Source organism: Mesoplodon mirus, assembly GCF_964341445.2.
Source record: "Mesoplodon mirus genome assembly, chromosome: 20".
Taxonomy (NCBI): Eukaryota; Metazoa; Chordata; class Mammalia; order Artiodactyla; family Ziphiidae; genus Mesoplodon; species Mesoplodon mirus.
The window spans coordinates 31845528-31861815 of NC_138996.1; the positions used below are offsets into that span (position 1 = coordinate 31845528).

Sequence of the window (16288 nt, forward strand, 5' to 3'; positions counted from 1 at the left end):
TATATACTAATCAAAAGGAAAAGATAGGCATTCCAGTGCAAAAAGAAATGAGCCAAAAACTTCAACTGACATTGATAAAAGAGGATAGTCAAGAGACCAATAAACATATAAAAAAGTGATGGCCTTGATCAGTCACCAAGGAAAAGCAAATTAAAACAACTACACACTAGAATGGCTAAAATGAAAGACAGTCAATGCTTAGTGCAGGGGAAGGTGAGGTACGTGGGAGTGAACTACACTGTGAAGGGAATGGTGTTGGTTTAACCAATTCGGGAAATCGTTTGACAGTATCTACCATAGCTGAATGCAAGTGTACACCTGAGAGAAAAACATGCACACATCCACCAAATAATACATGAAAGCGTATCCAACACGACGTCATTTGCAATAACCTCAAACTGTGTAAAAACAATTCACGCGTCCACCAACACTCAGAATAAATAAGTAAATCATGGTATATTCATGCAATAGAATAATTTACCTGTATCAGTGGCAGTGAAGGTTGAGGAAATCAACAAAACTAATCACACTGTATAATTAGATTTTTATAAAGTTGAAATTAGGATAGCGATTATCTATCTGAAGTTAGGATAGTGATTATCCTTAAGAATGGATCCTTTAAATGGAGCTCAAAGAGCACAATGTGGGTCTTGATCTGGTTGCTGGTAACAAGGAGTATTTTTATAAACAAGCTGTATACTTAGCATTTGGATAGTCTTATGTGCCTATGTTATATGTTAATGAGAAGCTTACATAGACAAACAAAAAAAATTCACCCTGATGCTGTAAGTTTTGCCATTTGGGAAATACCTTGTAAATTCAACAACAAAAATGATATAACAAAATTTAAACAGATAAAGAAATGGCCATTTTTCATTCTAAAAAAAATAATTAAAGTCAATATGCAGACACCATACCACTAAGTAGGGAAAGTTTAAAAATTGATTTTAAAAAGTATCATCCTGAAGGAACTGTTAGTCATTTCAGACACAGGCATGAAAGAAAAACAAAAACAAAAACATACACTTTGCAATGCACAGTGTCACAAGCTTTAAGAGATGTGAACAAAGCATCAGGTGTGTTTAATTCTGCCTCAAGGTGTCTGGGAAGGGCTTTGTCAGGCAGAGAGAAATAGGAAGGATAATTCAATAAAGAGGATGAGACAAAAAGCGACTGAACAAATACATTCATTAATATGCTAAAAATGAAAAGATACAAAAGTTACAAATATAACAAAAAATGATGCAAAGATTTTTTTCCTACCAGATTGGCAAAGATTATAAACACTTTATCCAGTTTCAGTGACATTGTGGAGACCCTACCTTTTCATATGCTGTTGAAGCCATATCTACTCTTCATAAAAGCAATTTGGTAATAACTATACAAATTTAAATGTGCATACACAGCAAGTCCAGCTTTAGAAATTCATCGTAGAAAGTACCCTCGAGGTGATATACTGGGAGGATGGTAGCATGGCTGATAATAGTGAAAAACTGAAAACAACCCAAATATCCCAATAGGGTATAGTTTAAATAAATTATGGTGCATTCAGGCAATAGAATCTTCTTCCATGACTAAACAGAATGAGGTGGAATTACAAGTAAGGATATAAAACTTTGACCATGTTTATTGACTGAAGGAAATCTTCAGAATAATATTAAGGCATGATACTATTTTTCAAAAATAATTAAACAAGGAGATAAACAGATAAACCAAGTTATATATATATATATGTATGTATATTATATATATGTGTGTGTGTGTCTTTGCATAAGAAGTTATAAAAATATATACCAAATTTTAAACTGTAGTTATCTTTTGTGTCTAGGATTATAGCAAATTACTTTTCAGGCTTTTTATCTTTCTGCAACACTTCTCTAGTATTTCAAAAATTGGGAAAATAAATAACTTTGAACGTCATGACAATGAACTTGAATTTATTCTGGACAAAATATGTATTTTTTTAAAGGGGGCAAGTGATATGATCAGCTTTGTTTGATAGAAATATTTGTATTAAGACACACAAAAATGTCTCAACCATTTGACCCAGAAAGAATTTTCCTGGGAATTTATTCTAAGGTATTAATTATAAGAAGAGGCAAAGCTTACTTGCAATACTATTTGCCATATTATTATGTATAATATTGAAAATTAGAAATAATGTAAATAACCAACAAGAGAGACAGTAATTAATTATAGACACCCACACTGTAGAATATGCAAAGGTCCATGTAAGATATATGTGAACATGGCAACAATGATGTCTAGTATGGGGATAATGCATGCCTTTCTTTTTTACACTTTTGAAGATGTCTAGATATACATTCATTTTTCAGCCATATAAAATTAATATTTTAATTGAAAAAAAATAAAACATGCTCCTTAGAGTGGGAGCAGTGGTTGAGAGGCAGCCCTGGCAGGATGGTCAGAGAAGAGGCCCAGTGAGTCATGCTTGTCTGGACTAGGGAAGTAGCAGCAGTACTGGTGGGAAAGCAGACCTGGGGGCTCCATGTAGAATTACTGAGATGTGTGATCACACGAGTGTGGGAAGAAGGGAGGAGCTCATGACACTAAGAGGCTTGCCTGGATGTCTTGCTGTGTAGTGACAACCCTACTTGAGAAGGAAGGAACTGCAGGGCAAACACTGAGTCCAGAGAAGAACACAGCCTATTTTCAGATGAGATAACAATAATGAAATTCTTGTTGAGGGGTTGACCTTTTAACTGGGCCCCCAAAGATGGGAAGAATCTGGAGGTGAGGCAACAAAGAGAAACTGGGGGGAACACAGGTCGAGAGAGCTGTGATGACAAGGTTGGGACGGGAGACTCATACACGCTTCATCTGTGCTGAAGTGTAACATGCATATGAGCCTTCGGAGGTAAACCTGTAGGGGACCAGACGCCAAGTCGAGAGGGTGTTATGGTTCTGGTTAAGGAGCTTATGTTCGCTGATTAGCAAAGGGGTGGCTCAGAGAGGGTGGAGGACGGATTTGGAAGGCTCACTGGGAGAAGATTAAAGTAAGAGCAGAGTAATGGGCCTGGGAGGTAGGAACTGGGAATCACAGATAAGAAGAAAGACAAACAAGGGTAGGGCTGACAAGGATTTGGCTTGCAGGCAACTAATTTTTTCTCAGAGCTTATTATGAAGAAATTTAATGTAGTTCACTAAAAGAATGCTGTGAGACATATATTAATACCTGTCTGTTTGTTTTCTTCAGTTGGGAAAATATTGGAGACTGGTGAGGGAGAAACAAGGAAGAGCAGAATACTGAAAATTAAAACCTCCAGCCATTTTGAGGAAGATAGGCATTAACAGAAATAGGGAATAAAGAAGTAGAAAGAGGCCCAGGGGGGAATGATAATAATCCTGAAATTGGCGTGCCTGCCTTGTGCCTGTGAGGCGTTCATCCCTGGAACAGCAGCCATACCAAGGTCCCCACCATCAACTGCTTCTCCTAGGCTCCATTTATGTGTGATTGGAATTTCACTTCCAGTGTTAGCACTTTCAATTCTTTCTACACTTTCATCTTCAATGGCCAGTTCCCTTTTTGATTATCCATGTTTGTAAGACGCCAAGTGGGTTTATCACTGGGAGACAAGGAAGCAACACAAGGACACACTCTGCTGTCTGTGGCTGAGTGCAGCAATCCCCCTTGGGAAGGCGCGTGACGCGATCAGGAACTGGCTGCGAGGTGCGTCTGTCGTTTATGCAGAGATCTGGGAGCTGAAGGGCTAAAAGAGAAGTCTGTCCTTCATGCAATTCTTCACAGTAACTCTGCACAGGCAACTGAAATCTGAATCCTGTTTTGGGGCACTAGCGCTGTTTAGCTGAAGCGGGGTAACTGAAATCGCCTGCAGGAGGATCTTGCGCCGTGGCGGGTGCCTGCAGGGTTCTCCCTCTCTCTCACTCTGCAAGCAGCTGGTCGGGTTCCCTAAACCCATCAGCTGCTCCCACAGCCCCAGCTAAGGAGGGCCGGAGTCCAGCCTCAGACACCTGGCAGACTTTGAAGAGCTGCTGCTCTCTTTTCTTTGGATGGCTGGAATTCTCTTGACTGGCTATTTCCTCACATGACCCACAAAGATACACGGGATACCCCACTGTAGTCCTGACAGGAAAGGGGCGTTTGAGGTGCCTGGGTTCCGGGCCCCACGCCTGTCCGTCTTGTCAGTCAAAGACTCCCGACTCGTGTTCCCAGCACATTTACTACATGCCGACCTCACATTTGGAGACAAATGTCCAGTGAAGTGGAAACGTTTGCCCGTCCTTCTCCTCCTTAGTCTGTGTCTCACAGAGATCTTGAAGGTTGGTCAAAAATAAATTAAAACATTCCTAGATCTCCAAAGCACATCTCCCCTGATCTTTCTACAGCCCATCCAGCCAGATGCGGTGAGATCAGGATCACATTCCACACTTCACTTTCTTTAAAAGTCTGCACGTGGACAGTTTTGACAATCTTGATACATTTTTGATAGGCCTCTAATGTTTTCAATACTGCATGAGCTTTTCTAATAAAATCCCCCTCAACTACACCTCCAAATGCAATTTCCTGGGAACAATTAGGAACAGAAATACTTTCAAAGTGAGTTTTCCAGACAATTACACTTGCAGAAAAGCAATTAAAGCCAGGGAACAATATACACATACGATTATGAAAAACATTGCCTTGATGCTGCTTGCTGAAGGTGTTTGTAATGCTGTTCCCTTTATTGTATAAATTACAGCTGTGCTCAGCAGTGAAACACACTGGGTCTCTTAGACACATGCTTACATATAACTCTTAATGGGGCTAAATTTACTGCAGTGTCTTGTGATTAGACTTTTAATTAAATTTAATTCTGGTAACTGCTTTATAGTATGCGTGTTAAAATTACAAACCTCTTCCAGACCCAAGTGCCCTATAACAAAAACTATTTTGGGGTCTTCTATTACCTCAAACAAAAAGTTACAGCAATATGCAATCAGAAATTGCTTTGGACCTCAAAGAAATCAAAATAGGCCCAGTAATAATTGGCCTGAAGTGTTGAAACCAGACCTTTTATAATTTCTGAGATCTTGTTGCTTATTTATTCTTTGACAGCACAGACATTTAAAGAAATCATAATAGAATGTATAGTAATGAATTCCATTTGTATTAAGAATTTTTAATACTTAAATTAAACCCTGGGCTCATGTTTATATGACTGATGTATTCCTCATTTTCAAGCAAACGATGTAGATAAAATACTGGCTATGATACCAATGAAATAACTCATTAAACTAAGCTAAAGAATATCCAAACTGGGCCTCCCTGGTGGCGCAGTGGTTGAGAGTCCGCCTGCCGATGCAGGGGATACGGGTTCGTGCCCCGGTCTGGGAGGATCCCATATGCCGCGGAGCGGCTGGGCCCGTGAGCCATGGCCGCTGGGCCTGCGCGTCCGGAGCCTGTGCTCCGCAATGGGAGAGGCCACAGCAGTGAGAGGCCCGCATACCGCAAAAAAAAAAAAAAAAAAAAAAAAAAGAATATCCAAACTAAGACCAAGCCCTATTTTTCTTAGCATCAGTACCATTTTAAGCCTAAAATTGTATATTATGTACTTTTAAGTATGTTATTTTCCAAATTGCCATACTAAAAATAGTACATATTTCCTTAATAAAGAGAAATCACCAGAAACATTTTGGGATGAAGTTGAATACTGATGGAGTAAATTAATTATAAGTACTGATGTTTGCTTCTTAACTTCCTTATTACAAAGGACTTTATGCCTTAAATGAAAAAGATCTGTTTACAAATTGAGTAACTTGAAAGATATGTACAAGAAGAAAAATATTCCTGAAACAATAAAGTGGTATAGGCAATGTCTATTTTTTTTCTAGAACGTTAACGGTTAAATGACAAAGTCAGTTCATGATACAAAAGCTGTACATTTTTTATTACTTCAACTCATTCTTTATTAATTTATTTTCTTACTAAAATGTTAATGAAGTATTAGATTCACCTGCAAAGAGTGAATTCATCACTTGGTTTGCATTAGGGGAACAAGTGCTCTTTCTAATTTTTGGGAAACAAATCACAAGGAGATGTGTAAGAAATAGAAAATTTTGAAATCAGCCTAAAAGGAAATATATCCTGTTTATGTAAAGTCATTTTATGAATCACAGATGATTCCTAGGATTTTTCACAATCAAATTCAGTGTAATGGCTTTTGGATTATTCAGATCAAGCGTTCAGGAATTCAAAGTTAAGATGTAGTATTTAATTCTATTTAGTTCACTGGGTAAGTGACTATGTTGATTTTTATGAAGAATACAGACTCTTAAACTCTGTTCCTTAAAGATGCCTTATTTGTGTCTCAATGGATCCATAACTACCTAATTAATCATTTTTCTTAATGACACAAGTTAATTTTTAAATGAGTTATTATAAAATAATGTTTTTGCAATATTTACATGCTTTAAATTCCCTCCCATGCTCCTTGTACATAGTAAGAATATTTCTTTTGGAGGGTTTGAAAGTGGTAATAGTTTGTGCCATGTCAGTTTAACTCACTCCAAAGATGTAAATGTGATCAAACTTCAAGAAAGTCTGGTGAATTTCAGGGAGGATGGAAGTCACCTGATGAGAAACAGAGCATCACTGAACGGAATCAGAGGGTCGCCTCACTCCTCGTTGTCCCGTTTTACTTTTTTACTAAGTTATAAAGTTGCAGTATGATATATTTACTAAGTTTGCTGGGCAAACCTTTTGTGAATAAGGACAAAACCCACTAATTATAAATGTTTTCATATATCCACTTGCCCCAGAAAGAGGCTTCTGCTTTGCACCTGTCTCTTTCAGCTTCTTCACATACTTAAGAGTTGAGTTGCCTGGATTCTTTTAGTCTTTGGTCAGAGCAATAACACAGGGAAGAGGAAAAGGATCAGAGGCATGTGGATTAAGGTTGTTGGGAGGTGGGGTACAGAGCTTTTTAAAAAATTAACTTTCCGGGGAGATTTCAAAAGAATACAATGAAAGAGGAGAGTTAATGGGAGGAGAAAAGGGATTTTATGAGGCGTGACTAAAGAATGTACATTCTATCCTTGTTCATCAAGATCTATAATTAAAGAACAGCTTATTTTGAAATTACTTTTGCTTTACGTACCGTGGTTTTGACACAGCCTTGTGACTGGCACATGCAGCATTTTATTTTATTTTTTTTGCGGTACGCGGGCCTCTCACTGTTGTGGCCTCTCCCGTTGTGGAGCACAGGCTCTGGACGCACAGGCTCAGCGTCCATGGCTCACGGGCCCAGCTGCTCTGCAGCATGTGGGATCTTCCCGGACCGGGGCACGAACCTGTGTCCCCTGCATCATTAGGCGGACTCTCAACCACTGTGCCACCAGGGAAGCCCCGAGAATTTTACTTTTTGTTGGTTTACTTGTTAATTAAAAAAATACCATCATTTAGGACTATCGATAGAAATAGAGTAATACTTTCTGTTGAAATGTTTGCACAATTATCTGAGATTTTTCATGATTTTCTGTTATACGAGTAACTTTAGATTGGAATACTTTCTTGGTCTCCTTCACACTTACTTTGGAATATCATAAAATAATCACACACCTCTCCCACCTCTATATGCAGAATCTTTTCAATATAACTGATTCTCTTCCCATTAAGGGGTGGATTATATTTCTTCAAACTTTATCTTGCCCCTGAGACTTGCTTTGGCAGATGGCACGCCAGCAAATGTGATGCAAGCAGAAGTTTGAAAAGTCTCCATCTCTTGCTTCTAGGAACCTTCTACCATCATTAGTTTCCTGAAGGAACAGAACCTGGAGTGGAGAGACCCTAGCCTTTAACCATCCAGCTGAGCCCCCTAAACCTGCATGAGGCCCTCCTAGACCACCCACCCCAACCATCCAGAACTGCCTGGGCAACCCACAAAGACATGAGCACATAAATCATCATTTGCAGCAACTAAGTTTCGGGGGCCCATTTGTTATGCAGCCAAAGCTAACTGAGGTACTTACATTTTTTATCTTTACTATGGATAGCTTAACACAAGTTTTCAAAGGAATACCAAAGTGAGCATGCAAACTAACAAAAACCTTGACCATGTGTTTACATTTTCTTCTTTAACTCAGAAACTTAAATCTAATAGTGGGTAATAATGGATGTACCACTATCTCCACTACAAGAATAGGAGCCATGCTTCTATTCTCAAATCACTAAAACCCAATAAAACAAGTACCTGATGGTCTTTCCCGGGTCCGCCTCTATGACCCAGGTGCAATGGAGGTTGTTGTCGTATGGAGCAGGGTAGCCAGGAGACAAGATGCGTCCTGAAGTGGCAGCGTGGATCTGACCGCCACATTCCGCTGAAAGGGATACAGAAACACAGGGAAGTTTACTCCAGGCATTAGAGGCTTCCTGTAACTACCTTTAAAAGCCCAAACCATCACGTCTGTGTTGTACACACAGGAAAACAATCACAGCCATCTGTTTGTCCCTGTCATTGCTTTCCTTTACTTGTTCCCTAGCATTATCTTGATGGAAAGGCAGTATCCTCTGTGCAAAGTCAAGAGAATAAAACAGTGAAACACTGTGTTATATTTCTAATAATAATTCTGTGCAGATAGCCTCAATAAAATAGTACTAGGAGATCTGTCTTTCCTACCTAATAAAAGAAAAACAAACAAGCACACACACCCACACAAATATTAGGAATACATAAAAACCCACACTGAAGAGAGAGCACTGGAAATCCTTCCCAGTTCCTCTGTAAGAACTAAGTCAGAGCACATGCGTGGGCCTCCAGCTCTCATTGTGCACTTGCAGGTAACTCACCTACACAGGAGGGCAGCGGTCTGTCCCACACTCTCCGGTCACCACTCAGACAGGTCAGAGTGTTGCTGCCGTGCATGGCGTAGCCTGGGTTACAGCTGTACAGAACCACCGTGTCCGTGAAGTGGCCTTCATCCCGGATCCTGTAGCCATAGTTAGGGATCCCCGGATCCTCACATTTCACTAGGTCAAAACCTATGAGAAAGGAAGGAAGGAATTAGTAGAAAAACGTAACAGTGGCATCTACATTGGCGTTAAAATATCGATGAAATAGACCAGGTTGTCAAATGTCCCTTTAAGTGTAGAAAGAAAAAGAAGACTCTGAATTTAAAAATGGGGAAATACATGTGAGTCTTGATTGGGTTTATCTGTTAACCACTGGTTGTTTCTTGGGGTTCGATGACTTTATTTGTTCCTATCTACTGATATACTTACAAGTGAAACTGAGCAGGACCATGGCCTCCACCTGCCTTTTGTCTGTAGAAAACTTTAGCCAAAGAAAAAGTTGAATTGGAGAAGTGAGAAAATGCAGAAAGAAAGGAAAGCATTCAAACAGGACAAAATAACAACAGTTTAGTCATTAAGCAAAGTCAAGGACCTTTAGTTCCTCCTCAAGGGCTATAGATAATATTCAGAGTCATATCCTTTGAGCTGTTATGTAGATACTGAAACCCCTACCAGGCAGAAGAAGTTAACTACATCATGACCAGACTGCAGCCATGATACAAGCTGCCACAATTCTGAGAACTGGCCTCAAAGAAATGTTAACAAACTGACCCTGGAACTGAAAACTAACTGTACTTAAGACAGTCCAGATGACGCGGATCATGGCCAATTTCAAGATGACTGTCGGAGCTGACTGTGCTGTTTCTGCACATAGCTCCCTCCCTCCAACTATAAAAGCTCTTGCCCACTGGTTGTCAGGGGGCAGTCAGCCTTTGGATACAAGTCCACCTTCTCTCCCAGTTACCAGCCTCTGGAATAAAGCAAACTTTCCTTTCCACCAACCTTGCCTCTCGAGGATTAGCCTTCAAGTGGCGAGCAGCTAGACCCCACTTTCAGTAACACAAGGAGAACCTTTATTCCAAAGAGTTCCAAACTGTCATCAGGTAATCCATATGTCCAGCCAGCCTTCTGGATTCTCCAGTGAGCTTCATGTATGCCTTTCCTGTGTCCACATCCCCTCTTTGTCACACCTGGGACCTCCCAGGAGGGCCACCCCTCGCCGCCACCTGGTGCTTATCAGGGTCTTTACTGCCTGTGCTCACTCGAGCCCCCGCCTCCAGGCCCACTTCCTCTAAACCTCCCAGATCTCAAGCTTCTCGGGAAGTTAACAAGTCCTTTCTGCTCATGGGAGCTGGGCTCTCTGTCCCACCTGCTGTGGTCCCAAGGGCCAGGGTGAGAGGCTCCTAAGTCCCTCCGTGTACAGCAGAAACCCCAGAATGAATCATGGTAATGACTTCATCAAGCTAAGCTCTGAGACTCAAAGAAATAGATGATAGAAATGAAGATTTAGCTTCTGCGTTACTGAGAACCGTACATTGTTTTTGCATGAGGCAATAATTTAAGGCCATCTGTGAAGACAGTTCTACACTAACAAATCTCTCTCCTAATATCATGATGCAAATTTTGACCATTTAAAAAAGTAGAGCTGGAAACTCGAGGGACCACATGGGATCACATCTATTTCCACCTAACTGTGACTTTTTCCTTTTCACAGAAATAAATAAATAAAGTTTTAAAAAATGAACGTGTGATTTTTGCTAAGTCTGCCTGTCAAATTTGCATTCTGAGTGCTTTCCATTGAGGAAGATATACCTTTAAGTTCACACTATCATTTACCCTCGTAATATCTACATAATCAAGATTGAGTTCTTCAGGTTTGTTCATGGGAGGGAAATGAGTACACATTTGGTAATTTACATACAGTTGACAAGAAAAATTTCCTTCTATAAAATGTCAGTCTTTACCTACTGTGCCTTTACAAGAACTCTCTGTTTATCTATTTAAGAAATGCAAATAGTTGTAATTCAAGATGCCCAGAAGGAGGGACTTCCCTGGTGGCGCAGTGGTTAAGAATCCGCCTGCCAATGCAGGGGACACGGGTTCGATCCCTGGCCTGGGATGATCCCACATGCCGCGGAGCAACTAAGCCCGTGCACCACAATTACCGAGCCTGCACTCTACAGCCTGCGAGCCACAACTACTGAGTCCACATGCCACAACTACTGAAGCCCATGTGCCTAGAGCACGTGCTCCACAACAAGAGAAGCCACCACAATGAGAAGCCCTTGCACCGCTATGAAGAGCAGGCCCTGCTCGCCACAACTAGAGAAAGCCCACGCACAGCAACTAAGACCCAATGCAGCCAAAAATAAATAAATAATTTTAAAATAATTTTAAAATATATTTTTTTAAAAAAGATGCCCAGAAGGAAAGTGCGTAACAGTATGTCAATTTCAGCACGAAACAAAAGGATATTTGAAATTGCCACGAAGGGGACTGGAATTAAGGGGAAGGGTCCCAGTCACATAGGGTTTCAGGGCTCATGCAAATACCTGACAAGGCTAGTCTGACACATAGTCCCAGCACCACCGGGAAAGGAAGACTTTAAGCTTCTGAACTCGCTTAGGACACACAACCACTCTTGCTCACGCGCTGCAGACTGCAGGTTGTTTAGCCCTAGCTTCTCTTTGTACGGAACGGAAAGAGGAGGCAAGTCTTCGTTGTTACTGCTTTACTTGGTTTGGGGCTCGGAAGGGACAGCATCAGAGCAGAGCTTTTGAAAACATCACGGCCCACTGTGACAAGGACGGGAAGCCACCGCTGGCTGGAGCAGAATGACACGCTGGGAGTGATGGCTGGAGTAGGGCTCCACTAACAATGGTAATAATAACCAACGTTTCAAACTGTTTCACCATTTGGAAGTCAAATTAGGTATCTGAGTATCAAATGTCAGTGGTGCATAAAATTGGACATATGCAGGAGACAAAATCCATGTCTCAAAATGATGAACAGAAAGAGTCAAACATCTATCCCTTTTGTTTGTACCCCTGTGACAGAAACCTGGGTGAAGTAAAACCAACATGAGAGGTGCCAACCTCAAGTGTTAATGGGGCCATGCAGGTCTTACCAACGCAGAGCGAGGCCGTGCAGGACAGCAGCCCAGGAGACAGTGACGACCTGCTGTCCTGCTGAAATTCACACTCCCTCTGACCCAAGCTTCTGATTTTTCTAGGAGCACCTGAAACCTGGATTTTTTTAAGTTTATAAAATGCTTGCTGAATAATTTGGAAATGGAGATGTTTAAAATCCAGGATTAGATTGTGAAAGCTAGATGTAAGTAACTTTAAAAGAAATTGATAATTTCTCAGTTTTGGGTGAAGGCTGAGACTCACTTCTGAAAAGTCAGCAATATTCCATCTAATTTTTTAAGACTAAGCTTTGAAACACACAGAACTTCTGAGGGTGATTAAGGGGGGGACAAAGAAATGGTCCAGCTGACTTGTCCAAGACCTTTTATTCTGACAGTGAATTATCTCCTGGTTACACAGAAGAGTTTGTTATGAAAGACTGTCCTCCCTGGAGATTGATGCCTATAAAAGATAAAGTAATGCCATTGATTTTCCTGGTGAGTTACGTGCTGTCTCATTAGGTTATAGCCACCCACTCCACAGATAAACACTCATGCGTAAGGGTTATTCAGACTTTCCCTCTACGTTCAGAGAGCATGGCTTTTAAAGTTTTCCATCAAGCAAGTTATCAAAGTTCTAAAACCCCCAAATCTTATATTAAAATTAGCTTGAAGAAACGTTTTCCTCTGCCCCAAAACCTGCATTAAAACCTTTTTGGAGGAAGGAAGGAAGAAACATTGAAAAATGAACAAGTAAACAAAGATGTACCAATAATAATGACTGCTAAACTTTGTGTTGAATTATTATAAAAATGTATGTTTTATTGCTTTTTCTATCACTCAATCTTGAAAGATTTTGTTTGTTTTCTAAACCACACCTCATCATGCAGAGTGGAGCCAAGCTATTTTTTTTTTAACATCTTTACTGGAGTATAATTGCTTTACAATGGTGTGTTAGTTTCTAATTTATAGTAAAATGAATCAGCTATACGTATACATATATCCCCATATCCCTTCCCTCTTGCGTCTCCCTCCCACCCTCCCTACCCCACCCCGCCAGGTGGTCACAAAGCACTGAGCTGATCTCCCTGAGCTAAGAGCCAAGCTATTTTTGAAAGGGCAGTTACTCTTCCCACTACCAGCTGTCCTGTTTTTCTTATGATTTCGTTTATTGTTTTTTCAAAAGATCAGTTAAGTCCTTGATGATATCGTAAAATATGTTATTTTGTAAAAAGTCCTACACTTGATTCCTAAGTGCCTGAAGCTTCTACACCTACCTAAAGTCATTATATGCAATATACTCCTCTTCTTGTCAGAAACTTGAAAAGTGTTTATTATTTTTATTTATTATTTTGATATTCCCAAGTTTAGTTTTCCAACTCAGTGAAGGGAGCTTTGTTTGCTCAGAACTTCTGAAAGGGTTTAATAATTCATGCACAGTTACAGGAAGAATCATAGACATTTATTCCTAGAGGAAGCATTCAATCAACACCTTGAAAGGACTAGAGAAGGATCTCTAGAAACCCCTAATTTGTTTCTTGCTGCTCGTGCAGTGAACCAGTCTGATGCCTGGACTCAGTCCGTCCACACGCAGTAGATACACAGCCCCTCTGTAGCTTCTCTCTTCACAAACTGAATGACAGTCATTTCAATTGAGCTCTGCTTGCTATGTGGTTAAGGTGTAATATTATCATTGTCTCTTAGAAATTTCAACGCTGCTTATAAACATTGGTGAAATAAGTTGAATCAATGTGTAACAGCAGAGTTCTTCAATGACAATATAAAGTTCTGTGCTGTTGATTTTGTGTCCCTTTCAGGAAAAATATTTTTCTGTGGTTATTAAAAAGTCTCAAAAATTATTTTCTTAGATTTATATTTAGATCTACAAAGATAGTCCTCCAAAGAAGAGATATTTCCATTTTAACTTGAATCTAAAAGACTTTAAATTAAAATTTTTTTTTTAAATTTATTTATTTAATTTATTTATTTTTGGCTGTGTTGGGTCTTCATTGCTGAGCGCAGGCTTTACTCTAGTTGCAGCAAGCGGGGGCTACTCTTCGTTGTGGTGCACAGGCTTCTCATTGCAGTGGCTTCTCTTGTTGTGGAGCACGGCTCTAGGTGGGTGGGCTTCAGTAGTTGTGGCATGTGGGCTTCAATAGTTGTGGCTCATGGGCTCTAGAGCACAGGCTCAGTAGTTGTGGCACACAGGCTTAGTTGCTCCGCGGCATGTGGGATCATCCCGGACCAGGGATTGAAACCATGTCCCCTGCGTTGGCAGGCGGATTCTTAACCACAGCGCTACCAGGGAAGTCCCTGAATCTAAAAGACTTTAAAATGATCACTCTTAAGGCTGCTATAGAATAATAGTTTAAAAATATAGAGAAGTTATCCTTTCTTATCTTGAAGCCAGTAGCCTGCCATAAATCAGTGTACAAATACGGATTTTCTGTATTTTCTTTAAGCCGTAGAAACATTAAGAAGATTAAATCAAGTTATTTGTTTCAAAACATTACCTATTAAGAATTGCAATTGTTGCTTGAAACTATTTAGTAATTCTAGTTCTTTCTGTTTTCCACTGATTTCTTCGTAGTCACATAAGCAGCAAAGATGCTCTGAACAAAATGTTCTAGTCAAAACAAGCTCCCAACATCAGGCAGATGAAAATTATTACTCCATCTCTTTTGCGGTAATTACCCAGTCTTAATGTTTTTAAGGATTAAATCCTATATCTCTTTAAAGTCTAACAAAATATTAGTTTTATAAGAGACTTCCACTTAACTCTCAAGTGTTTGGGCTAGTTCTTATCTTCAAAATCAAGCACTTATGTTTGAAAAGAAGCTGCTGTAGATTTAATCCACTTCATACACCCAAGGTGAACCGTGAGGGTTGCAGTCATGTGACTTCTTCATCCTCCATCCGAGGGACTCTTGAGAAATTACCTTCATGCTCAGGTGAGCTTTGAGTACACTGACGAAGAATCCCTATCATTTAACAATCTCTGACATCTTCTCCTATGAACCACTGATAAAGCCTTGCATGCTTATAGAAACGTTATCTCATAACTTTACCTAAGACTTAATTCAACTTGAATAATGCACTTCTTTGTAAAAAAATAAAAAGTTAGTAATCTAAGAAAGGTTGCCATATGCAAACACAGCAACAATAGCTCATTTTCATGCAGTAAACGGAGGCCTGTACCTAATACTTAAAAATTCCTTTTTATTCACTTCCTTTATTTGTAGTTACCTAGGAAACACTGTATCCGGGAGGGGAGCACGAGAAGTTCATTAACAGGGAATTTCATGAAATATTTGATTAGCTCAGGTTTTTAAGTGCAACTCTCATTATTTAAGAATGAAATTCTGGGTGAAGTATTTGTGTGTGTGTGTGTGTGTGTGAGAGTGTTTGATTTTTAAATTATTATCTATTAAATCATTTATCTGTGCTGTTTGTTTAGCCATGTCTGTTATTGATTTCAAATTGTTTTTTTTTTGTTCAGCTACTTTTTTTTTCATTTAACCCATTTCTTTTCCTCACATGCTAAGTTTTATTACTGCTGCTATTATTTTGTGATTATGTCAGCCGCCTCTGTGGAAAGACACTCTGAATTTTCCCCAAATAGCATTAATCATAAGGATGGTGGTAATTTTTAAATGGAAAGGCTTAAAAGAGCTCAGAACTTCTGAGTTTCAGAGTGAAAATCAAAACAAGACAAAACAAAACCCTGTAAAAGTCCAGAATGAGAATCCCATAACCAAAGAAATTACCTATTTTTTCTGGAACCATGTTGGTTTTTAATCACACACGTCACTAAGATATCATAAAGCAAGGTAATCACAGCTAGGAATTCCAGGAGTCCATCTTGAAATGTTGTGTAATTCTGAATATCTTATATATTCCAAAACAAATCTTTAATGTTGACTATACTCTGAGTTTGAGTAGAGCTACCCAGTGGTTCCAATTGTTAACACCAGTTCTGAGAAGCCTTCCTGAAAGAATTCGTAGTATTCACCTTCTCACGGATCTTTAACACTATACACACCTATTTGTCCGTGTAGAGGATATTTAAAACTGATGGTTCAGGGAACTTGGAGCAAGATCAGGATGAGGCATCTGCATGAAAATGGATGGATGAAGGCATTTTACTCTGAATCAGTTTTTAAACCCATCCAAAGGGTGAATATTATTCTAACACACACTATGGTAAGAACATATAATCAGAGCATTGTCCAAATTTCCAGACACATTTAGTATCACTTCTGGGGCTTTATTAGATGCTGTGATAAGTACTGAATGAAACATGGCCCCTTATCTTCCATAGTCTAGTTAATTACACAGATAGGAAAATAAGT

The 16288-nt window shown here is 39.6% G+C and overlaps 1 protein-coding gene across 1 annotated transcript in view; it reads right to left on the reverse strand.

The window, feature by feature from the left end:
* Positions 1-16288, reverse strand: part of CSMD1 (CUB and Sushi multiple domains 1) — a gene marked incomplete at its 3' end in the record, with an annotated part of 1728858 nt that overhangs the window by 251889 nt on the left and 1460681 nt on the right. Inside the window, exons 24-25 of the mRNA XM_082608811.1 lie at positions 8807-8998; positions 8211-8337 (exon numbers count right to left, since the gene is read on the reverse strand). Coding sequence (XP_082464937.1) covers positions 8211-8337; positions 8807-8998 — 319 coding nt within the window. The remainder of the gene's footprint in view (positions 1-8210; positions 8338-8806; positions 8999-16288) is intronic.